General features: G+C 48.7%; 2 protein-coding genes across 5 annotated transcripts; both read left to right on the forward strand.

The window, feature by feature from the left end:
• Nucleotides 1–353: 353 nt before the first annotated feature.
• ctu1 (cytosolic thiouridylase subunit 1 homolog (S. pombe)) lies at nucleotides 354–2,122 on the forward strand. Its single transcript, XM_077003448.1, has 3 exons — nucleotides 354–494; nucleotides 666–1,254; nucleotides 1,434–2,122. Exons 2-3 carry the CDS (start codon nucleotides 759–761, stop codon nucleotides 1,970–1,972), a joined length of 1,035 nt encoding a protein of 344 aa, XP_076859563.1. The 5' UTR covers nucleotides 354–494; nucleotides 666–758; the 3' UTR covers nucleotides 1,973–2,122.
• pxnb (paxillin b) lies at nucleotides 356–24,875 on the forward strand. Of its 4 annotated transcripts, none has more exons than XM_077003444.1 (15): nucleotides 356–494; nucleotides 2,634–2,850; nucleotides 15,174–15,385; nucleotides 16,903–16,988; nucleotides 17,072–17,211; nucleotides 17,339–17,531; nucleotides 17,620–17,758; nucleotides 18,103–19,407; nucleotides 19,912–20,175; nucleotides 20,342–20,749; nucleotides 21,314–21,460; nucleotides 21,678–21,851; nucleotides 22,042–22,123; nucleotides 22,203–22,351; nucleotides 22,699–24,875. In XM_077003444.1, the coding sequence occupies exons 2-15, from the start codon at nucleotides 2,838–2,840 to the stop codon at nucleotides 22,963–22,965; spliced, it is 3,579 nt and encodes a 1,192-aa protein (XP_076859559.1). In that variant the 5' UTR covers nucleotides 356–494; nucleotides 2,634–2,837; the 3' UTR covers nucleotides 22,966–24,875. The 4 variants fall into 4 exon arrangements, with proteins under 4 accessions (XP_076859559.1, XP_076859560.1, XP_076859561.1 ...); XM_077003445.1 differs by having other exon boundaries at nucleotides 17,620–17,746; XM_077003446.1 differs by lacking the exons at nucleotides 18,103–19,407; nucleotides 19,912–20,175; nucleotides 20,342–20,749.
• Nucleotides 24,876–25,230: the final 355 nt, after the last annotated feature.

A 25,230-nucleotide genomic window follows, 5' to 3' on the forward strand; every position in this document is an offset into this window, starting at 1 on the left:
AATTTTTACGTTTATTTTTTTCTTCATATGGTATTGTGTTGTATAGTAAAGACTCAGTTTTCACAATTACTATTACATTTACTATTACCACAAGAATGTAATTGTACTATTATCCTGGACATTTATGCATAAGTCAAATAAACCTAATTTAAGACATATATATTACGTTGTAAGTAGACTCACACTCCGGCACGCAAGGGAGCGATATAGTGCGTGTGTGTGTGCCTTGTGTAAAACGAAGCAGGAAGGTTAGAAGCATGCGCGCTGCATGGGGAGAGTTCAGCAAACACAAAAGTAGCTAATTTAGCAAGCTGTCTACTAGTCTTTAAACGAGGCATGGGTTGTTACGACAAAAAGGCCCTTAACAAAGTCATCTTAGCGACTTCATTGGTCTTTAAGAGACACGTCGTATTGTTTGAAGTTAAGCTGCCGCTACCATAGATCAGTTGTCGCCTGCCTTGTGTCCCGATGTTTGCGTGTGTTCAACTTCGTAGGTAAGCGGCGCCGCTCGGAAACGAGACTTTAATTCGTGCGTTATTTTACGCTTATCTGTGTACTGGTCGTCACACGGTGTAAAGTTGCCTGGTGGGGATTACGAGGTGGTGTTTCTCCTACATACAGTATACACAGCTACCATTAGTTAGCTTCTTTTTACTTCCTTCCAGTCCGTCAGCCTGGCGGGTGGAGGTTGACTAGGTGACGGTGGCCGTGCGGGTGAAGCGGGTTCGGTCCTGCTCTCGCCCTCAGGCTCGGTCGTTATGCCCGTCCGGTGTAGTAGCTGTGCGCGGAGTCGCGCTGTGCTTAAGCGGCCGAAGACTGGACACTCGTTGTGCAGAGACTGTTTCTTCTGGGCTTTTGAAGAAGAGACCCATCAGACGATCGTGTCTGGCCGCCTGTTTAATCGTGGTGAGACTGTGGCCATTGGAGCGTCCGGCGGGAAGGATTCCACAGTGCTGGCCTATGTGATGAAGGTGCTTAACGAGCGCTACGACTACGGGCTGAACCTATTGCTGCTGTCCGTGGATGAGGGTATTACGGGCTACCGCGACGACTCTTTGGAGACGGTGAAGAGAAACCAGCAGCAATACGACCTCCCTCTTAAGATTGTGTCTTATGAGGAACTCTACGGCTGGACTATGGATGCTATAGTGAAGCAAGTGGGCTTGAAGAACAACTGCACTTTTTGTGGAGTGTTTCGACGGCAGGCGCTTGACAGGGGAGCCATCATGCTGAATGTGGACAAGATTTGTACAGGTATGTATATGCACTCTCCACTTCCTTGTGTTATGTGTTTTCTATGGACATCTGTTGCTGCAAAGGCCTGGTTGTATTGTGTAATAGAGGACTATTGGTATATGGTGTGATGCAGTTCAGTGTTTTACCTGGTTGTGAGTTATATTCATGCCAGCTGTTTTGTGTGTTTGCCTCTTAAGGTCACAACGCGGACGACGTTGCGGAGACGGTGTTGATGAACGTGCTGCGTGGCGACGTAGCCCGTCTGCGTCGCTGCACGGCCATCAGCACGGACGGCGGCGGGGGGGACGGTGCCGTGCCGCGATGCAAGCCCCTCAAGTATGCCTACGAGAAGGAGATCGTGCTCTACGCCTACTTCAAGAAGCTCGACTACTTCTCCACGGAGTGCGTGTACTCGCCCAACGCCTACCGCGGCCACGCTCGCGCCTTCCTCAAAGACCTGGAGGCGATCAGGCCCAGTTCCATCATGGACGTCATCCACTCCGGGGAGAACCTCTCGGTGAAGGAGGGCGTGAAGATGCCCGTCCAAGGGACGTGCTCGCGCTGCGGTTACATCTCCAGCCAGGCCCTGTGCAAGTCCTGTGTGCTCCTAGAGGGCCTGAACAGGGGCCTGCCCAAGCTCGGGATAGGCAAGCACCACCGGCTCCATGGCAAAATCTTGGCCCAGCAGCCTCTGACCCCAGCAGAGGAGAACAAGCTGAAGACCTTAGAGTTTTAACTGGACCATGTACACTGGGATGTGTGATTTATGTATTTCTCATGAGGAGGGCTGGGGACAGGTTGACATCTTGTTTGTTTGGTCTGGGGGGTTGATTTCAGCGATATTCAAATTCTTTATTCTGCACAATAAAGAAAAATGTTGTCTTGATTTCTTTTGTCTTGTGTAGTGGTATGGGAAATTAAAGTACTCCAGATGTTTTGAGTGTGATATGTCTGCTTTTGCAATTGCAAACCTCAAACGGCGCATGTGTCAATATTAGAAATGTATTGTGAAATGCTGAGATCTCTAAGCAGTGTGTTGTCATATCTTGGAAGACCGCAGTAAATGTATTTCATCATAGCACCCAACAATACATGAGCAGTGTGCACCAGATTTTCACAGCTGACTGCCTTTTTTCCCCATCTGAACCTCTGGACTAGGCGCCCATTTCATTTGGAGACCAGTACATCTACACTTTTTTAATTCAATTGATCACCTAGTCCCGTGATCATACATTTTCATCGAGTCTAGTTATTCTGCAGTATTCACTCTCGCATAAATTTCAACATACACGATTACATCACTTTCTGCGAACGTCATTTTCCATTCACAAACCTGATGGTCTTAGCAGACCGCGTGGACTCGTACTCATGTAGGATGTATCTCCTGTGTGTTTCAGATGGGTAGGAGTCTTTGGACGCTAGAGGTCACTCCAGTGGAGCGAGTCTCGTTCTTTTGATGTCTGCGTCGGGGTCCATTCACCCAGACCTGGGCGTTTGAGGAACATCAGCAGAGAACTTCAGAGAAACTTGGTTCAGAAGAACCGGGCTCATAACGTTCTTCTTGGGACGTGCAAGTAGACCTGCAAAGAATTTAAAGAAGCATGGACGATTTAGGTAAAAATGCCTTTACTTCTCTACGGCTTGTGTTTTCTGCAGGTTAGCCCAGAGCAACATAGCGGAAAGTGGTTGGAATGGGTAGAGCTAATTGGCTAGTTGGTCGCTGGTTAGCTATCGCTAACGAGGATCACACATTGAAACAACGTTGCCATTTTGTCGCTTGTAGGGTCTGAGTTTTAGAAAGTTTTTTTCTATTACCAAAGTTTTGAAATTCTTGTTTTTGTTTCTTAAATCTGATTACACGCACGTATGTTCACTTGGCTAGCTAGTTAGCATAAATAGTTTGCTTGTTTGGAAAAACCCACGAGTTGTGATTTACGTTACTGGTGTTAAAGGAAAAAGGTTTAAAGTGTTGGTGAATCGCTATTTCCTAAGAACAATGTCGCTTCTGAGACAAGTTCTTTCTTCGGGACACTTGTTAATGGTTGTTTATTAATGTAGGCTGCTGCTTTCCCGTTTCTTGCTCACGATTTACGGATGTAACGTAATTCCTTGGATGTGGCAGCTTCTTTTCTGTTAACTGTGAAGTGCGAAGATTCACTAAGCTGAAGTATCAAAGATAAAACCTACTGCCCACTTGAACGGCTATTTCAGCGTAGGTATTGAACAGATTAACGATAAACGCCTAGTTAAAACCACCGTTTTATTATTACTCAAGTATTAACTTAAAACGTTTGAAAACTTCACTGATAACCATCACCCACACCCCTTCTCCCTTTCACAATTAGTCCCGTGTCGTAGCTGATGGTTTCTAATAAACTTAGGGAATCGTAGTAATCGCATCACTAGACCTACACATATTTGAGCTTGGGAGTGTCTTTGAGCTTGGGAGTGTCTTTTTGCGCTGAGGTCTCCTACCACCCCCGTTTTATTAGACCCAGTGTGTGATGATAACGTGATGATGGCCACTCAGGAGCTGGAAGCCAGTGCTGCTATAGGACTTGAGTGTCTGTCAGGAGAAACCCACAGGCTATGTCCCTCTGCTTGTCCAATCATCTGTCTGCATGCTTGTTGCGACATTGTCCTCAAAGCCCTGATGCAGTGTCGGGCTACTTGAACCTCGCAGGGCACGACTATTCCTACTACGCAAAATGCTTACAGTCCACATGCATACTGAAACCACCCACGTCAGTGCTGTGAAAGAGTCGAGCTCGTGGTGCTGCTGACAACATAACACTCGTTATGACTCCTCGAGACGGACACAGAAGCCTGTCTGTGGTTCCAAATGATCTGGGCTCTAGGAGAGTGAATGCACAGTGCCCAGACCTGGTGTCTGCCCCTCTCCTCTGTCTTAGTTTGACCAGAATTCCTGAGGTGTTGGTGGAATGTATGGCGTCACTGTTTTTGGCGTGGGGGGGGCTAAGTCCCCCACCCCCCAAGATGAATGCCCGTATAATGGTGACTAGAAGAATGGCCGCCTGAGCAGCACACATTGCAGTGTGTTGAGGTTGCAGAGTGATTCCTCGTCCGGGAGTGTGGGAGTGTGAGCCGGCATGCCAGAGGGTTCACAAGGTCAGGCTGGATAGGAGACGTTTTTCAAGTGTCTGATTACAATACACACCGTAGTAGCCTTTGATATGTGGCGTGTTCGGCCTAAAACGCCAGGTTTGCTGCTGTGCGCGTTTAAAGCGGTGCTCGGACTCGGGCAACCTGAGAGCCTCATGACATATAATTATGACTGAGAAGCCACATCACCGCTACAGTACCCCACAAGCACAGTCAACAACCTGCATGCCAGCACTGCTAACTTAGGCCCTTTATCACCTGGCCGTACATATACGGTTTCAGCTGTTTCATAATCTGGCCGCGCTACTATTACGCCTCATGGGCTCTTCTTGAAGGTGAATTTCCCCTTAAAGCTGCAATACGTAATTCCGAAGATTAAAAAGCACTTGTGTAGTTGCAGCAGCAAATGTGTTTGGCTTTCCCTTGTTTTCCTGCAGTAGTGTTGCGTTCCTGCCTTGGTAAGCCAAGTAGTTCGGGACTTAAGGTGCTCAGAGGAAACAAAAGTGGCTTTAATATGGAAGGTTTTTCACTCACTCAGGGGTGCTGTTCTGTTTTTGAGAGATAGCTGAATAATGATGCTCAATGAATTTGATTTGATTTTATAGTATGACTTGTTCTGGTTTAGGCTTAAGATAAAATGTAGTAGGAGGAGTTTCAGAACCAAATTGGTATTGCTTCTTTAAGCTCTAGTTTAGCAAAATGTGATTCAGATTGTTGAGATACTGTACATGGTTCCATCATGCATTGCAGCTTACAGTAGTGTCAAATGCAAGCGAAAGTCTATGTTCAGATCAACTGATAAATCAACTGGCTGAGTTTGTAGTCATGTTGGAAGTAAAATATGCAGTTTGAATTTTCACAAACTTTCAACAAGGATATTAAACTTTCAGAAGTGAACTTGAACTGTGTGGAGAGGATCATTTGAATGTCGAATATTACTTGTCTGTGGATCTTTGACAGCAGATTAGGATAATCTAGTCTATGCAGTGCAGAATGAGCAGCTTTCACACTAAGGCCAACTGTCTTTTCACTTACGCACCTTTAAAAAGTTACACATTGAATATCACAGTGTGGATCTTTAAGGATGCGAGGCTGCTTCATCACTAAAACGAAAATGGATTTTATGCAGGATGTAGATGTGATTGATGAACAGACCATCAGAATTTGTGATGCTAGAGTTTATATTAAAGCATCAGACACTGCTGAACACGAGTCGTACTCATTAAAATGGAATTCACACTTATACAATCAAGCTTGCTTGCTGGACTGGAAGTCTTAACAACTGTGTTTTGAATGGACCCATTCTGAACAAGGAAACTGCTGTTTGGTTAAGCATGAGTGACTACCATTTTCCTTATGATCCCAATGAGGTTAAACACTTGAAATTGGCAAACAGCTTTTGGTTTGATTTAGTTTTTGTTTGGAAATAAAATGGAAATTGACATGTTTTCCTGTGCTTTAGTCTGTGCTACTTTTTCACACTAATATTTGTTCACTAATATTGAGTATTACATAACTCATAACTCATTGTCTACAACAACCTATATAGGCATGTTTTGATTTATGTCTTCGGTCTCAAATATGCTGTAGTCTTATCTGAAGCATAGCAATCTAATCTCTTGGATGCAGCATGAGAGAGAGAGAGAGAGAGAGAGAGAGAGAGAGAGCGAGCATGAGAATGCTGTGGTCTTGGTTCGGAGGACCCCTGTGCAGGCTGGCTGAGCTGCTGTGGAATGTCTAAACCCTGGTCTTCTCTCCTGAGGGTATGTTGTCGGCATTACTTAGCAGTGCAGGAATTGCGTACGCTGCCACGCACGCATGCACAAGTTGGCCGCTTTTCAGAGGGGTCATTATAATCATTTCAAGCAGGTGCACAATGGCCATGTTGTTTGAACCGAGTCTGTTTTTCATCGGGGAACCATCTTAACGTTCTCTGAGCAGCAGCGGGCTAAGAATAGGCAGAACAATGACGCTCCACCCCTCGCCGAACTGCTCGTCTTCGTGCTCATCTGTCTGAGGCCGCGGTTAGGCTGCACCCAGCCGCCCCGCGCCGTCGCCCACAGGCCTGTTCTCACACTCGCCCAAAACCTCGGCGGCTTTAGCGAAGAGCCAGAACGCAGCAGCTGAGGAGAGACGTGTGCGCCAAGAGAACGGGCGAATCAGGGCGAAGCCCGGTCACGCCTGGAACGGCTTCCTGTCTGCCGTCCTGCCCCCACCACCCCGGCCCTCCACCCCGACCTTCAGGCCGGCCGGCCCTGGAGCCCAGCAGGCCGAAGGGTCCGGAAGGCACTTCCTCAGGAAACTGAAGAGGAAGCAGCCCTCTCTCCTTGCAGCCCTCTCTCTCTCTCTCTCTCTCTCTCTCTCTCTCCCTGCAGCTCTCTCTCTCTCTCTCTCTCTCTCCCTGCAGCTCTCTCTCTCTCTCTCTCTCCCCGCAGCCAGCTGTGACATTCTTGTTGCCGCCAAGCAGATTGTGGTCAGCAGAGTGCTGTCTTAATAAACCCCAAAAAAGGAAGTTGCGCCTAGAAGTATCAAGGTTTCTTGCCCATTTTTCTTTGAGAACCAGCTAGTTTGTTCCGTCGTTTGACGTTTGGAAGGAACCTACTTGCTACATGCGGTTAAGTCGAGCCCTGAGTAAAGTGATGTTACAAGAATACATTAATGAGGTTATTGGTTCTCTTCAGCCCCATTACTCTAACCATGGCCCTCATTTCCAGGCTTTTAGCCTATCTGTTCTCAATTATCTCAGAGGAATGTGGTTTATAACCAATGATCGCAGCACGTGGTGCCTCTTGTTACAGAGTGACGTTGATGGCACTCTGTGTAGGACATCTCCATCTGCTGTCCAGCGCTCTGCTGCCAGCACTTTCTAAGCGGCGCTCTCCCTCTCTTGTGGGCCACGTCTCTTGGCTAAGACACAGTGCTGATTGTTGTCCTGATGATGCCTTTGGACATCCCAGCGCTGCTCAGAGTTTGAACAGAATTCTTCCTGCATGACTAAAACGGGGAGACCCCCGCCCCCCCCCCCAAGCCTGGAGGAAAAGTCTGTGTAAAACGTTCCAGCGGGTGCATAGTCCCACCCCCACGTGCTGTTACCCTAAAAAGGCCTGATGTGGCATGGTTTTGTAAAGCAGTTGCATGGTCAGCACGGACCTTTTCGATTTAAGACGTCGAACCTAAACACCGTGTCAACCAGCATTTACTTATAGTCAGCCAATGAGCTTGTGTGTGTGTTCTGTGCGTGTGTCTGCGTGTCCTAAATAGCCTCGTCCCCACCCCCGCCTTTGCCGTCTGTTTGGCCTGAAGCTCCACAGGGTAGAGCTTTTATTTTGGGCCGTGGGTTCTCTGCAGGGAAGTGTCAACTTTCTGCTCAGGTGGGGCTGTGGGTGAGAGTTTCATCCCACCCTCTCTGCCCCAGAACCTCTCCACAAGGCTCTCCGCACCATAACTCGTTTGTCATTTTTGTCCCAAGTTTTGTTGGACTCCTCCCGTTCCTCTGCAGTGTGACCTGGCTCTCCCTTCTTTTTGATGTTCCTTTCTACATCTCCATCTCTCATCCTCCCAATGAACACCTCCTCAGCCCCTTTTTCCTTGTGTAAATCTTTCCCTCACCTGATTCGCCAATTCCCCCGCCCTTCACGTCTTGCTCCTCCCCTCTTCACATTGTTCCAGATCATCTCCACCCTCGACTCCAGCTTCATTGTGATCTATCATTTATGATCTCACTCCATCTCCCCACTCACTCCTTCCCCTACTCTCTCTCTCTCTCTCTCTCTCTCTCTCTCCCGCTCCCCAGCCATTGCTAGTGTAAATATAGGTGGTGTAGTGTTTCACACACAGGGTTGCCAGGTCTGCTCTTTCCCCGTAAACATGCCCGATCTGGACGGTCCCCGCCGGCTTGTAGCAGCACGCTTCCCGCACACCCCGGGGAGGAGCTGGCTACCCCCCCCCAGCACCGAGACGTGTTGCAGCGCCGTGCAGATGTTCGGCACATTCCGCTTTCTTTTTCTCCCCTCGCTGCAACGTCGACAGCACCTCGGTGGCAGGGTACCTGTAAAGCTGACTGCAGTCCGTCAGGCACATAAATTACGGGGTGTGAAAGTGTTCGATTGTCTGCTTATGTTCCTCATTCCTGCCTCAACTTCTTACGCGGCTTTCGAATGAGTCCGCGGAATTTTTTTACAAAAGATTCCAGATAAATCTAAATGTAAACCACTTATAAAAGGGCCTTTGCTTCGGGAGGGGAGGCCGAGAGCCTCAGTGTGCTCCTTCTGTTTTTCTATAATTAGATGGGTGGAATCCGTCGTGTGGTCAGTGGTAGTAAATTGACCCGAATGAGCCCGGTCTGTTATAACATTGTCTGAGTTTGGCCGAGAGCCAGTTGTTGTGATGCGGTCACGCCCACGTTCGCTCTACCTTCCCCGTCTGTAGCTCCTTTCTTCGGCCACTCGGTGAAGGAATGCGAGAAATTCTTAGCTTGCGTTCAGATATTGCGATAAGGCTGTGGGTGGGGGGATGGCGGCGGAGAGGACGACCATCTCCGCAAGCATGGAAGATTAAAAAAGACGTGGATGTATGTCGTGCAAGTCTGCTTTTGGGGTTGGGGGGTGGGGTTTGGGTTTCCCAGAAAAGGACGAATGGGGCCTCACCTTTAGCCCCATGACTTTATATTACATGACCTTTGCTCACTGTGCTCTTTAAAACGTCAGTCTTTTTTGCATAGTAGTACATAGCCAAGTACCTCAGCCACCCAGCTGTTTTGTAGCAGGTCCAGGAAGATGACGTTCTGGGCTTCCTTTGGTCTAATGTCAGGGAGCTGAACAGGGCTCTTGCTCAGATGAATGCGTCTTTATTGCAAAGTGGAAACTTCCCCTCTGTTCAGCCATGCCTGCAGGTCGGCCCAGCTTTCCTGCTTCCCGTTTTGCATCGTTGCTGGCACGGCGTGTGCTGTCGTGATCGCCGCTGTGGCCCCCTGATTGGCTCAAATGCTTGGCACTGCGCTCCTGTTTGCATTCTTGATCACGCTAATGAACCACTGCGCATTCTCCATAAACAGCAGCCGTGCTTTTCTCCCCAAGGCCCTCCTCCCACATTTATATTAAACTCAAGACTGCCCCCTTCTGGTGTGTCTGGGCATGTCTCGCAGATTAAGTCATCAGATTGACATTCACTGCTTTAAATCAGACCAGAGCTGAAATGTGTGCCTTTGATAATAAGGGGCACTGTCTCAGACTGTAGTCAGGTGTTGAGGCCATGCTATTTGCCATTTAAAATGTCATGTTTTACTGTTAACCAGTATGCCAGTGTGTCGATCTTCGTGGAAGTAATAACATTTTTTCCCCTCTGCAACTCTCACCACACCAATGACAGGAAGAGTGAGCGTTGAGCAGGATGTCCTGCATGGTACATTGTGGCACTGCTGTGTTTGACCACAAGATTTACTCCTCAAGCAAAAAATGTGGGCGGATTAGCCCAAGTGTGGTATTATCGTCTGTTCCGAGCTTCACTTGAAATGAGTTCTCATGGAAACACCCATCTGCTGTCCTACAGAAAGGTGCACTGTTGTGTTACCTGCTTCCTCTTGTTGACCCTGGTTAATCATTTATTCTCTATGCTCCTTGGCCTCACCATTTAACTTGTGATGGAAACACCATTTCATCATGTTACCCATGTCGGTGCTTTGAGCCCTGTCCCAGTCGCCTATGATTGGCTGAGATCTCTATCTCGGTTCAGTTGCTATGGATACTTTGTTTACCCATCGAACCATTAATCACGCTCCCAGGGCACCATCATAAAGTAACGGCAAATGTCACGGAGAAGAGTGCACGGCGTTGACGGCGGGTCCCCTCTCGTGTCCCGCAGAGCGAGCGTTAGCCCGCTTGCTTTATTTTCAGCACATTCGCCCTGACTTACGTGTTGATCCCCAAACTTTAAATAGCTAGGCCACATACACCCTCACGCTTCAATGGCTGTGGTTAAACATAGCCAGTCTTGGTTATGGCCTCTGGTGTTTTTTTATTATTATTATTTATTTTATGTATTAAGTGCTAATGACACATCAGGCGTCTATATTTAAATGCTCTTTAACTCAAGCAGAGGCGACCAGGTTTCCTGACCAGAGGTTAGCAGGTTTCTGATTCAACTTACTGTCTAATCTCTGGCACAATCTCACTCATAGCCATGGTGAGGCGTCCCAACGCTGTGTGGTGGACGCCCAGTGCTAGAAGAAAAGGTGAAACGAGGCGAAGCAGAATTGTTGAAAGGAAAACGTGGCCCGGGTGGTAAAGTGTGGGTTAATGGCCACAGGCCTGTGTGTCCCTCCCACTTTAGTGGCCCACTCCCCCACCCCCCTGTGTATGATTCACTCTCTCACTCCTTTCTCTGGGTTTGGCGTGCACGTGTGGGCACTCGGTCAGGCGTGGGTAAGGAGATCGGAGAGATCCTGAAGGAAACGCACATAACTCTGTGAGTAGACCTTTGTCGCCCCGTTGTTTTTAAACACAGCTGTTGTTTTGTCTGAAGCAGCCCAGATGTCCTCTCGTTTACATGTAGGGCAGCTCTCAAGCAGAGAGCCACTACTAGACCAGACTACTAACAAATCCTAGCTGTTACGCTCTGTGTGGGAAGGACGGAAGAAAACTACCAACCTGTTGACTACAATCTTCTTCTTGGATCAAACTTCTCTGTTTGTGGGGTGGTGGGGGGGGGGTTAAGAAAATTAAATGTCTTTTCCCAAAACCTCTATAATAAAAGTTTGGTGTGCACCGTTGGTTTCTGAATGGGTGTTTTATCTGTGTGGTTTTTAACCCGTACCCTAACAGTGCTGTGTCTGCCATTTGTGTCCAGCCTGGCAGCTTCAGAATAGCCTGCCGACGTACCTGGCCAAGCTGCCGGCCGCTACCAAAGTGCAGCTCGAGTTGCAGACGTCGTCTTTGTGGCCTTGCGCGATGGCTTTGCGTTTCGGATCAGCTCGGCATTAGTCCTGGCTACCACACCTCTTTTACAGCAGGGTCGGGGCCAGAGTTTAATTTCTTCTGCTCCGGTATGCGTGCTCGTAAACTCCCGAGTAATTGTGGCCCCAGCTCGGATTTCCAGGGCGCAGGTTACCATGTAGCTGTCATACAAACTGGCACGATGTCGGGCCCCTGGTCGCTCGTGATGTCAGATCTTAAGCTGTTTGGATTTATTTTACCCTCTCATAGGGTATATGGTGGCCTAGAGGACCCAGGCTGTTATTGAGGTGCTGGGGTGAGGACTGGGTGGATGGATGGAGGCCCGGGGCAGAGGTTGGGTGGATGAGGAGAGAGAGAGATGGAAAAGATATAGGTATCAAGGTAAAAGCTCTAGTTTGTCCAAGCTGGTCATGGCACATTTAGGTTGTAAGTTTTCGTTTTCTCACTGTCTCTGTCTGTGTCTCTCTCTCTCTCTCTCTCTCTCTCTCTCTCTCTCTCTGTCTGTCTCTCTGTCTGTCTCTCTCTCTCTCTCTCTCTCTCTCTCTCTCGGCTCAAAAGAATCTCCTACTTTTACTGGAGATTATTTTCTTTTCTAACTGGAGCACATGGCCACAGATCACTAACCACCTCTGCGTGTGTCTTCATTTCTTTGCTGTGTTTGCTTTGGTTGAACCTATCTGGCCAACCCCGCAGGACACACCCATGTAATCAGTTTCAGACACGTAGTCCGAAAGATCACATGTGTGAGCAGACGCCGACGGTCTCTCAGGGAAACTGAAAAGAGGAGAAAAAAAAATGGAACCTGGTCAATGACATAATGTCTGTGGCCGCTGTGTGTGTGTGTATGTGTGTGTATGTGTGTGTGTGTGTGTGTGTGTGTGTGTGTGTGTGTGTTGACAGGCACTTAACGTTCCACTACTGGGGGATCAGGCTACCTGACCAGGATAGAGTATGACAGCAGTTTAGCTTCATAACTACCCTATAGCCCTACCACCCATGGCAACAGGACAAGATTCATCTGACCATTCTGAATACTCTTGAGCTTCCCCCGAGCATTTTCATTGGCTGATGGACAGCAGATCCCATCTATCATGCAGTACTCAGACCCCCACCTAAGAACTGTGCAACTGAAAAAGTGTGGCAGACTGCACATTTCATTGCATATTATTCTAAAACTGTATTTGAAGCTGATTCCACTGATGTTTTGGGAAGGTTGAATACCATCTCCAACAGCATTAATATGTTAAATATGGTGTGTATTTGAATTGACTTCTGAGATGTAAATTGATCTTGAATGCCATGAAAGGTGCCACTAATACCGTGGATTCAAGGTTAGATCTGATATGAGGATATGATTCATCTTTATAGTTAAAGGATATTGGTGTGTGTCATGAGTCGTTAGCTTGGTGTCAGTTTTTTGTGTCTATGAACACCTTTTAAAGTGCATCTGCAACGGGTCAGGTGTCTGTACCGCTCGAGACACCGTCTAGCAGCGCCCAAGCGGTACGGTCAGCTGGCAGTTAAAAGGGGCCTTTGGCACATCTCTCAGGGGCCACACTCGAAGTCCAAATGACCCCTGGGAACAGTATACGCTCAGCTGTATGTGTCTAAGGAGACTAAGCTGCCATTGCAGTTAATTAATAAAGATGGAGTATTACATATGAATTCAGTTAATTAATAAAGATGGAGTATTACATATTGTCATTGAACAGTTGAAATTTTACAACTTTGCTTTTGTCCAAGAGATTTAGATATGGGGACACATTTTATTTGAGAAATTTGGATTTGGTGTAAACTTTGTGCATAGTTTAAGGGCCTTTTTTTTCTTTTTTTTTTTCTTTTTTGCGTGCGCTGTTTAGTAGCGTGAGCGAGGACTGTTAGTCACATGGTCACTGTCTCACGCAGATATTAGATGTTTGGAGAGATACATGGACGTGGCGAGACAGGAAGAAGTCGTTACTGTTTCCATTTGGCTGTTCAGTGCTGTGTTTTAAGCTGTGCTGTGTGTTTAAGCTCTGTTGTTCATCAGTCTGTAGTTATTTTAGGCACTGGTCATGTGTTTGGTAGCAGGTTAATGGCACGCCAGTGACTGTTTTAGGTCTCATGTGGAATGATTTTACCATATAATGTTGGACATAAAGTGATATTGTAAAGATCATATTAGTTTTGTCTTTGGTAATTGTTCTGATAAAACATTTCCAACAATAAAAATATGACTTTTTGACTTTCAATATTGTCATTTTGGGATTATAATATTGATGTGAATGTTGAGCTTTTGAACATTTGATTGAAGAAACAAAGGTGGCCAAAGCTATTCATGGATATGCTTTAAACACAGAAAACCAGCCCCAGACTGGGATACGAACCAGCCCCAGACTGGGATACGAACCAGCCCCAGACTGGGATACGAACCAGCCCCAGACTGGGATACGAACCAGCCCCAGACTGGGATACGAACCAGCCCCAGACTGGGATACGAATCTTTTGCATCTTTTGCATAGCAGCAGCATTGCATTTCATGTAATCCACTGGCATTTAGCTAAAAATAATTCAGTAATGAGTAAGACCCCAAGAAGAGTGACTGTCTCACTAAAGGGTGGCAGAGTGTACAGAGGCTTTAGGTCGAGAGACCAGGGTGCAGATAGTTTGATAGATTTTTTGCAAATATTACCAGTGTGTATACACTGCGTGTTTGTGTATACGTTTCCGGTTTGTGCGTGTGCATTTACTTTCATGCTTCGATTTTGTAGTGAAATAGTGAAATTTGCCCAAACATAATTTTGTGGTTATCCTCACTAAATTAGCTGGAAATAGCCTTAAATGTACATATTTGTATTTTAACTTCAAAATAGAATTCACATGCACAGGATCAAAATGCTGATAAGAATTGCAAGTCTGTCTGTCTGTCTGTCTGTCTGTCTGTCTGTCTGTCTGTCTGTCTGTCTGTCTGTCTGTCTGTCTGTCTGTGTGTGTGTGTGTGTGTGTGTGTGTGTGTGTGTGTGTGTGGTGTGTGTGTGTGTGGTGTGTGTGTGTGTGTGGTTTTTTTTTTTTGTTACTTTTCTGCCATGCAATTTTACAACAACATAACGAACTTGGAATATTTTTACCAACTGCTAGCTCGAACCTCGAAATCTTTTCCCTTGGTACATGAAATACCCACTGAAAATATTTGCCATTGCCAGCACACATGCACATCCACTATGGTCCTGTAGCACACGTTCAGCCCTGGTCGCTGGTCCTGCTCCAGTTCTAACACACGTTCAGCCCGCGTTCTGCCCCGTCGCTGGTCCTGCTCCAGTTCTAACACACGTTCAGCCCGCGTTCTGCCCCGTCGCTGGTCCCGCTCCAGTTCTAACACACGTTCAGCCCCGTCGCTGGTCCTGCTCCAGTTCTAACACACGTTCAGCCCGCGTTCTGCCCCGTCGCTGGTCCTGCTCCAGTTCTAACACACGTTCAGCCCGCGTTCTGCCCCGTCGCTGGTCCCGCTCCAGTTCTAACACACGTTCAGCCCACGTTCAGCCCCGTCGCTGGTCCCGCTCCAGTTCTAACACACGTTCAGCCCGCGTTCTGCCCCGTCGCTGGTCCTGCTCCAGTTCTAACACACGTTCAGCCCGCGTTCTGCCCCGTCGCTGGTCCCGCTCCAGTTCTAACACACGTTCAGCCCACGTTCAGCCCCGTCGCTGGTCCCGCTCCAGTTCTAACACACGTTCAGCCCGCGTTCTGCCCCGTCGCTGGTCCTGCTCCAGTTCTAACACACGTTCAGCCCGCGTTCTGCCCCGTCGCTGGTCCCGCTCCAGTTCTAACACACGTTCAGCCCCGTCGCTGGTCCCGCTCCAGTTCTAACAGCAGTCCCCGCCCCTACAGACGCTCTCCTGGCGGATCTGGAGTCCTCCACTGCTCACATCTCCAAGTGTCCCGTGTTCCTGCCCGACGAGACGCCCTACTCCCTCCCCAGCGGGGGCAGCAGTCTCCTCCACGATGATCCTGCCCCTCCTCCCCTGCCCCCTCCGCCTTCCTCCGAGGCCCTGAACGGATCGCTCCAGAACCGACCGGACTCTCACAACTCCTCACAGCAGGTGATGAACATCAACATGTCCCTGATCTCTCTCTCTCTCTCTCTCTCTCTCTCTCTCTCTCTCTCATGTCCTCTCTTTTTTTTTTTTTTTTTTAAATGGCTGAAAATGACACAACTACGGCATTTAAATGTCAGCGTTTACAGCATTGACAGATTTGAGATTCTCTAATCCATCTGAAACATTGTCATTTCTTTCGTTTTGTTCCTGTTACAGCAGTGTATCTATAGGAATCCAAAAATGTGATTTTGTTTTTTCAGTTCCCCTAGCTTTGACTGAATGATGGGTCTCTTCGATAATAGTCAGGAATGTAGAAATTTGCCAAGACGCAGACAAGTCTGACTCACCCTGCTGAGAACACCTAGCTCAGAGACGCACTCTCACAACTGTGCTGTGCTGATGTTTACGGCCCATTTTGGTGTCTTGAACATACAGCGCTGACAGGGACCTCCGCTCTTATATAGACACCACCTCCCTCCCCGTACACAAATACTCTTTTTCCTGCATGCCATGGCCATCTTGCCTTTTCAATGGACCCTGTGGAAGTGTGAATCAAACTCTGCAAACATTCCGTCAGCCTTCAAGACGATACATGTGCCTGTGGGGGAGGGGCACGCCCGCCCGTCCTTAAAGGCTTTTGTTATTATGCTTACTGCAGGCATTGCGGAGAAAAAAAAACCCTTGCGAATCATGTGTAGTCATTGCAAGTGCACCACAGTAGAGCCACATTAATGGTAGATGTTACCCAACACATCCAGTCCTGACTGCAGCCGCACACGCCTGCCTCTTCAGGTTCTGTGTCCCCTTTTATTTCACCACGTTCCACGTACAACTAGTTACAAGCAGCCTCTGCCCATGACGGCCAGTCGCCATCAGCTGGGGGGGGGGGGGGGGGGGGGGGGGGGTGTTTCTCAACACGTGCTCCGTCACAAAGACGATCTTAAAATGCCTTCAGTTTTACCTGTAGTTAAAATGGGGGTCGTTAATTCCAGAACTGCGTTTTGTGCAGCGTGGAGTTCTTATTAGAGCTATGACTTTATCATTGCGGAACGAGGCTGCGAGTGCTAGATGTGTTTATAGTCGTCTGTGGTAGGCTGCACTTTGTTACTGTCGTTGAGGTCATCCAAAGAAGCAGCACTATGACCCCCCCCTCCCCGATTATTATTTTTGGTCCAGCCTTGATGACATGAAGTGCTATCTGAAGCTCATCCTCCTTTTCCTTTTCAGCTGTGTGGGGTTTTTATTTATTTATTTATTTATTTATTTATTTATTTTAATCTCCAAACATGTAAGAGTCATGCTGCCCTCTGGAATAGATCAGTGGTCCGTGACGCATACCTTTCTTATTTCCTTTTGACTCTGAGAAGTTGACATTTTGGTTTTCAGCATCTCTACCTTTTAACCAATGGAATGAACACCATGTGAATGTGAATGTAAGTGTACACGTCTGCTGTCAGTGGTTGATCGTCCCTCAGGTGTGGAAGATTTAAGCTGCATTTCTCCCTCTCTGTATTCTCTAGTCTCTTGGCTCGGTCCAAAGAAGTACACTGTCTCGGAACAGCAGCAGCCCGCCGCTCTCTCACTCGGAAGAGGACCACGTCTACAGGTCAGTACTGGCACCGCGGCGTCCGGCTCGTGTCCCGGCTGTGTCGGCTGAGGCTTAACCCAATACCCCTCCGCTGGTTCCAGTTTTCCCAACAAGCAGAAGTCGTCGGAGTCCTCGGCAGCAGCCATGAGCTCTGCTCTGGGCAGCAACCTGTCGGAACTGGACCGCCTGCTTATGGAGCTCAATGCCGTCCAGCAGAGCACCCCGTCCTTCTCCACCACAGGTGTGCTTAATTAGAGACGCACCGCAGAGGGCCCTGTGTTGCCTCACTTTATCTGTCGTCTGGTTCACAATGCTCACGTAATTGCCATTATTTGTGTTTTTGTTGTTGTTTTGTTTTTTGGCTGTAGAGGATGCAGCCCCTCCCATTCCCACCTGTAGTTCAGCACACTACATCCAGGAGAACGGGGCCCACCCAGGTGTGAAGCTGAGCACCGGCGCCAAGGACAAGCCTCAGAGAAACGGAACGAAAGGGCCCGAAGAGGGCCGGCCCAGCGTGGAGAGCCTGCTCAGCGAGCTGGAGAGCTCCATACCCGCCCCGCCGTAAGATCCTGCCCGCCGTAGTCGCCACACCCCGCGGTTCTTAACGTGGCTCGGGTTTTGATTTAATGTTGTGATCTGGCACGAGCAGACCCGCCGGCCCTGGCCTCCAAACGGAAGGCCACCTGGACGCGCCCTCCGAGCAGCAGGGCCGAATGTCGGCCACCTCGGCCACGCGAGAACTGGACGAGCTCATGGCCTGCCTGTCCGACTTCAAGGTGCAGAGCAATGTGAGTGCATGCGTGAGAGCCTGTGCAGAAGTGTGTGAGGCCTGTCTGAAGACTCTCTTCGGGGTGGCGCGTGAGAGGATGAGGGGACGAAATGTCTGCGAATGCGTGTGGAAGAATGTTGTTTACGGTGTCTGTTTTCAGGACAGATTGCTCGGCAGGGCCTTTAGAGCTGTTGATGCCCTGTGCTCCGTGCCCTTTTGTTCAATTCCTATCTCGAATGCTCTACTTTTATTTAACTGTTATCTTCTGTATTCATCTAACCTCGGCTGTTTCACTTTCCCTTTCTTTATCTGTTTTAATGTCTTTTCTTGCCTCCTCTTTCCCCCTCCTTTCTTGTCCTCCAGCCGAGTTCTTTGGGCTCACTGAATTCTGAGCCTCTGTTTGATCAGTCCAGCAGCTTCTCTACGGTCGTGGAAGTCCATTCTCCTCCTCCCACATTAGCGCCCGCCACCATTTCCCCAAACTCCAGTCTGCATATTAAACCTGCTAGCTACTCTCCACTGCCTTCCCCTCCTGATGCTTTAGAGCTACACATAGTGGAAGATTCCAGTGAAGCAGGGGCCGTGACCTCAAGTGTCCCCAAATCCACCCCTTCTTCTCTCCTTTCCACCTCTTCGGCTTTTGCCCCGCCTAACTCTCGGTATTCCCCTGTAGCAAAACCAGACCCCAATTCTGTTATTGATGTGTCTGCCTCCATGCTGAACACTGAGCTGGACTCTTTTGCCATCCTGTCCCGGACTACAACTGCCACTGCGTTCTTCACTAGCCATGGTGATGGACATCGTAGCCCTGCCAAACCGGAGAGTCCATCTGTTAGCACGGGGATTAGGTTGGCATCTCCCACAACTTGTATGTCTTCTTCTAAATCTCCTATTCCAACGAGTCTACCTGCCAGCCGAAAGACCCCAGAAGGAGTTAGTCCTTCATTTACTCTAGCTACTAACGGCCTCCATCATATATCAAGTCCTGAGCCCAAACCTGCTGCTCCATCTACCAGTGCTACCTCTGTTCCCATTGCTCTCCCTCTCAGTGAATCACCCATCATACAAACTCCATCACCTCCCAAACATACTTCTCCTCACCTCACTACACCTCCGAAAAGCTTCTCTCCTCTTATGGCGCCCAAAGTGTCGAGCCCCAGACCTCCATCAGAGCAGTCCGAGTCAGTCACCGTTACCCCTAGACCACCACCTCCAGCTCGGCTTGAGACTCCAGCTCTGGAGCCTTCTCTGGATGATGCTCTGGATGATCTCTTGGCCATGAGCTTCAGCAAACCTGTGGGTGATGTCCCTCGCATGGCTTCAGCAGCTCCTAAGCTGAACTTTGCAATGCGACCGCCGGTGTTTGAGGAGACGATCGTGTCCATGGACCGTAGGGTGATGCAGCCGGACACGCACACCGAGAGCGAGGCGGGGGATGGTCTCCTCGAGGACCAGTCGGACTGCCGGAGCGAACTTCTCGACTGGGCCGACATGGAGCTAAAGCTGCCCTATGACGGAGCAGATGGCTCCATGACGCCCATGACGGAGGCCAGCTGGATGGACGAATCCCTCACGCCGTCCTCCTGTCCCGGGACCCCTGATGCCCAGATGGACCTGCCCATGCTGCAGCCTGCCAACCCCATGGACAGGATCTCTGCCTCTGGACACGTATGGATGGAACTGCGGATCTGTGCTCCAGTGCGCTAAAGCACTGGAGAATGTTGTGTCTGAATGTTGTGGATCATTTCTGATAATTGGAGACTGCGTCAGTGCTTTGCATGCCAATGCTTGGAGTGGTGGCGTGTTAATACAGCATGAAAGTCATTAGTATTCATATTTCTGCTGTTTTGGGTCCACACCCAACAATTCCTAGGTCTACACTCGGCGTTATGAAAATAATCCTGGTATTGACTTTCTCACTCCCTGCATTTAATGGACCCTAACCATCACACTGGTCCGCCTGAAGCTTTAGCTTTGTGTTTATGGAGACGACAGCTGCCTGACGTTTGCTGCTTGGCGTTGTGTTCTACCACCAGCCATGATAATCTAATCCCAACTGGACTAGTTTGTCTAACACCTGCGTCTACACTGCGTTCCGTGCTTCTCCTGCTGCATGCCCTGTTCCTGGAGCACGTGGAGGCTGATGGGCTCTCCGCCCCTGCCCCACCCCAGATCAAGTCCGTGATCAGACGCACCAAGGAGACGCCCAACGTCCATCCTATGTTCCGGGACGGCATTATCCGCAGGAAGATGGGGCCGCTCATCTTCCACAAGAGCAGCTCCCAGGACCGCCTCATTGAGGAACTGCAGGGCAAGCTGGGTATTGCTCGCAAGGAGCGGCCCAAAAAGCAGCCGGACGACTGGCTGACCGAGGGGGTCATTGTCATGTCGAACCCCAAGCGTTCACGAGAAGACCACAACAGGGAGGTTGACAAGGTAGATAAAGTCAAAGGAAGCGTCGCTTCGGGACATTCCCGTTTTCATTCTTTTTGCATTCTCGCCATCTCTGTCAGTCTGTCGCTTTTTGGTCTTTCTTTTACTGACCTTTCACGATCCATTTTTCCCCCCCACCTGCCTTCTTTCTCTCTTTGTCTCTCTGTAGATCATCATCCCTCCCGAGTCTCCTCTTCCTCAGAGGAAGGTGATCCCTCCTCCCCAGTCTCCCCCCGCCCCTCGCCCACCTCCCCCGGCTGAGCAGCCGAAGCGGCCCGCTCCGGTGAAGGAGGCTCCGGCTCCTCCTCCTCCCCCTCCTCCGGCCCCTTCTCCGCCTCCCAGGGAGCTGACCCCTCCTCCACCTCCTCCCCCCCAACCCCCTGTACAACCTCAGCCTCCTCCCGCACCAGTAAAGCCGCCCACCCCTGAACCTGTGCAGCTCCCCCCGCCGGCCCCTAAGCCCACCCCTGTGCCTCCTCCTGCACCTCCCTCCCCACCTGCACCAGTCACGCCCCCCAAAGTGCTGGTCTCTGTGGGCTGCCAAACGGAATACGACCCCCTCTTTCCTCCAATGCAGGTGCAGGCATGGACCCTCTGGCTGGTCTGTTGTAATGGAGGCAGAGCTCAGCATGTCTCGTGTTTTGATGAGCTGTGACATGATGGAAAATAGTTGGTAGACTTCCATCTGTGTATTCAGGATAACAGGCGCAGTACTCTTAGGGGGTGTGTGTGTGTGTGTGTGTGTGTGTGTGTGTGTGTGTGTGTGTGTGTGTGTGTGTGTGTGTGTGTGTGTGTGTGTGTGTGTGTGTGTGTGTGTAACGGAGAGAGTGCTTCCAGCCCAGTCATAAATCATACAACATTCAGTGCAGGAAGAACTGCTTCAGGTTCTAAGTGTAAGACTATATAATAAACATGGTGTGTAGTGCTTGTAACAGTAAGTGACAGCGCTAGGTAAAGTGCGTCTACTAAAAGTGGTAATTCTTTCCATGCACATGTGTCTGACCTCATCCTGTCTGAGTGTTTGTGAGTGTCCATTGTTTTGTGCTTGTTTGGGTTTTTTTTGTTGGGTGTGTCCCCATCCCCCTCCCTACTGCCCCCTACTGGTGAGATCCGTCCTAAGGGCTCGTCTGTCTCTCTCTAGATCATGGCGCAGGGCAAGGCCCCCACCACACAGGTCAACAAACTGGACAACATGCTGGGTAGCCTGCAGTCTGACCTGCACAAGCTGGGTGTGCAGACTGTGGCCAAGGGAGTGTGTGGGGCTTGCTGCAAGCCCATCGTTGGGCAGGTAAGGATGACCACAGCAGGTCTACACTGCCTGTGACATCAGTGAGGCAGGTCTACGCTCTTCTTGTTGTCGTTGGTCTGTTTGTTTCCCCTGTACATTATGGGAAATTATGACATGATCAGTATGTCCTGGACCACTATTAACAATAAATTACTATAGTTGCTCACTTGTCTCCGTCGCTACTTATATGAAAAGCAAAATGTTTGTGCTCCTCCAGGTGGTGACGGCCATGGGCCGCACGTGGCACCCGGAGCATTTTGTGTGCACGCACTGCCAGGAGGAGATCGGTTCTAGAAACTTCTTTGAGCGGGACGGCCAGCCGTATTGTGAGCGGGACTACCACCACCTCTTCTCTCCTCGCTGCTACTACTGCAATGGCCCCATCCTGGATGTGAGGACCACGCCCCCCCCTCACTCTCGTACCATGATCTCAACATCTTCGAGGCTGCGGGTTTATTGCTAGCGTAAAACGGGCTAACTTCGCTAGTGCCCTGGTATTAACTCTGGTATTAAATGCTGTGCGGTGTTTGGAGGGGATCTGGTGTAGTCATGTTGCTGTCTCGCACTTCTGCCCTTCGCAGAAAGTCGTGACTGCCCTGGACAGGACGTGGCACCCCGAGCACTTCTTCTGCGCCCAGTGCGGGGCCTTCTTTGGCCCTGAGGGTGAGTGGCCGCCTCCGCCATCTTGTGTCTTCCACACACAGCTGGGACTTGCTCATACCTGTGTGTGTGTGTGTTTCAGGTTTCCATGAGAAAGATGGGAAGGCGTACTGCCGTAAGGACTACTTCGACCTGTTTGCCCCCAAGTGTGGAGGCTGTGCCCGTGCCATCCTGGAGAACTACATCTCCGCTCTGAACAGCCTCTGGCATCCCGAGTGCTTTGTTTGCAGGGTATGTGTGTATGTGTGGGTATGGGTGTATGTGTGGGTATGGGTGTATGTGTGGGTATGTGTGTATGTGTGGGTATGGGTGTATGTGTGGGTATGGGTGTATGTGTGGGGTGGGTGTATGTGTGTGTGTGTGTATGTGTGGGTATGTGTGTATGTGTGGGTATGTGTGTATGTGTGGGTATGGGTGTGCTTTCATCAGTCTGGAACATTTTTTTGCTGTAGTGTTTGCACCATACTGAAGAAACAGTCTCCACCCCATAGATGGGCTTTTTACTGAGTGATAAAACGGCCGAGGCACGAATGTGTGACGGCTGGTGTGTGTGTGTGTGTGTGTGTGTGCCCCCGCAGGAGTGCTTCACGCCCTTTGTGAACGGCAGCTTCTTTGAGCACGACGGCCAGCCGTACTGCGAGGTGCACTACCACGAGAGGCGCGGCTCGCTGTGCTCGGGCTGCCAGAAGCCCATCACGGGCCGCTGCATCACGGCCATGGGCAAGAAGTTCCACCCCGAGCACTTCGTCTGCGCCTTCTGCCTCAAGCAGCTCAACAAGGGCACCTTCAAGGAGCAGAACGACAAGCCCTACTGTCATGGATGCTTCGTCAAGCTCTTCAGCTAGAGCCTCCAGCCCGTGTGTGTGTGTGTGTGTGTGTGTGTGTGTGTGTGTGTGTGTGTGTGTCCGTCTGAGTGTGTGTCTGTGTGTTGGACGAGGGCTGAAAGTTGAGGCAGGCATTGTTGAGACTGTCTCTCCTTTGTGGAAAGGGCGTGTTGTTGGCGCGGGTGTGTTTGTGAGAACACGTCCCCTGTGTGTGGCGCTGGCCTTGGTGCAAAAGTCTTGTGTAGGTGCAGTGAAGAGAGTTTAGGTGACAGACGTCAAGATTTTGGATTAGCTTCTATGGTAATTGTGTGGGGAATTGTTTCTGCTCACTGGTTGAGTCTGAAAGAAACTGTTTTGAGAATGTGACTTTGGATTAGTTTGGATCAGTGGACCTGCAGACGTCTTTGAACTATGAGACGTTGGTCTGTGGTGTGAAACAGAACGTGAGAGAAGGGTGTTGGTGCGCGTCCCCAGACACCGCGTGTTGAGTCAACAGTCTGTCCACTGCGTTTGGCAGAAGACAGAAAGTCAATCAACTTCTATCACTGTGCTCAGTGCCTTGTTTTCTATCGGAAATTGTGGTGATATGAGAAATATACCAAAAAGAATAGTTTTAGCAACAGATTATGTACATTTCTATGGAGACTGACGTTCTCCGTTTGCCAGCCATTACCAGCCCATTTTGAAACGCTAGTGTTGGCCAGTGCGTGGCGAGGAGGAGTGGTTTGCTGATTCAGGCCACAGTATTTCTTCTTGTGACCATCGTTGCTATTGACTCAAGTAAACTCCTGTAGATATGGAGCCAACCTACTGTGTCAGAGGGGAACCTGAGGCTGTTGGCCTCTGTATTCAGGGGATTGTATGCATTATTGAGCTATTTACTTTATTGGCCACATTATTTTTTTTATTTTTTGTTTTTTTTTTTATCATCACTAAATGACATCTCAGCAAAATGTTTTACTGTATCTAGGTGACTTGACTGCTCATACGTGTAACATTTCAATAACCACTGATTCTATTTGATGTCATCTTTAAGCAAATCATAGATCTTTTTGTGTATTGTGCGACTTTCAGCCGTACAACACAATATATGATTGGTTTTCTAGATAAGAATGTTGTCTTTCTCAGCCAGAGACAACTCGATGCAATATTGTGAACTGCTGTATTGTTTTATGATCTGTTTTTCTCCTATTTTTTCTTCATGCATGGAAGTCTTAAGTGTCACTCTGATATTTTAAAGAATGTGACGGGGTAGAAAATTATTGAAAAATGTAAAAATATAACCCTACTCCCTGAAACAATATACAGGCTCTGTTCCTAATTCACTGTTTTGACCGCTAACTGCTTGTTGAAATATTCAGTGGTTTTGTATGAACAAATACATATTGCATCACCAAGACAGCATGTTACCAGCATTTTATAATGATACTTTTTTAAATTTCCCATAACATCTTTTGAGAAAATATAAATTTTATCGCTGGTTTGTGAATGCTACTCAAAAATGGCCGCATTTTTCTTCTATAGTATATCTGTTAGACACTTTCAATGGAGATGCTGTGAAGACTGAAAGTTCTTTCCTGTCTCTCACTGTTCTTGCTCTGATTGCTATGTGCCAAAAGGACTGAATTGTCCAAATGGGGTATGATTGCAAGGCAACTTTGCCATAAAACCCATTTATGACACTGGTTTTGTAGTTTCCTTCCTTATCCTGGGTTTTCTTCATCATGATGAGGGCTACAGTCTTTAACCTCTCCGTGTTTTAATTTATACTGTTACAGTCTGTTAGTGGGCCTTCATATACTCCATATTTACCCAATGTGAAGTTGCTTTGTTTTTGTTCCCATAACACTGTCACTTTGTTCTGTGAGTCATGGCAACTGACTGAATTCATACCATTATATATCAATAAAATGCTTTGATGTTTTCATGCACTTTGGTTCATGCTAGCATGTACGTTTGGGCATCCGGCTGCTTTCAGAAGACTCGAAAACCAGACCTATATCAATTTGATAATCCAACCTGAATTTACAGTAAGGTTAAAACAAATAGTAGCATAAATAGATTTAGCCGGAAACAAAACAACATGGGATAACTGATTTTGAAATGATTCAAGGTGGATTACTACAAATAAATACATAAAATATGCTATATCATGGTCACACACACACACACACTGCTGTTTTTATCCAGCTTAATAAAGCAGTGTGTTCGCATGAAAAAGCGCGAGGGCTTATTTATTTTTATTGCCGCTCTGGTGTGTCGGCCCAGTGCAGTCTGTGGTGGAAA

Source organism: Brachyhypopomus gauderio, chromosome 4 (assembly GCF_052324685.1).
Source record: "Brachyhypopomus gauderio isolate BG-103 chromosome 4, BGAUD_0.2, whole genome shotgun sequence".
Classification (NCBI taxonomy): Eukaryota; Metazoa; Chordata; class Actinopteri; order Gymnotiformes; family Hypopomidae; genus Brachyhypopomus; species Brachyhypopomus gauderio.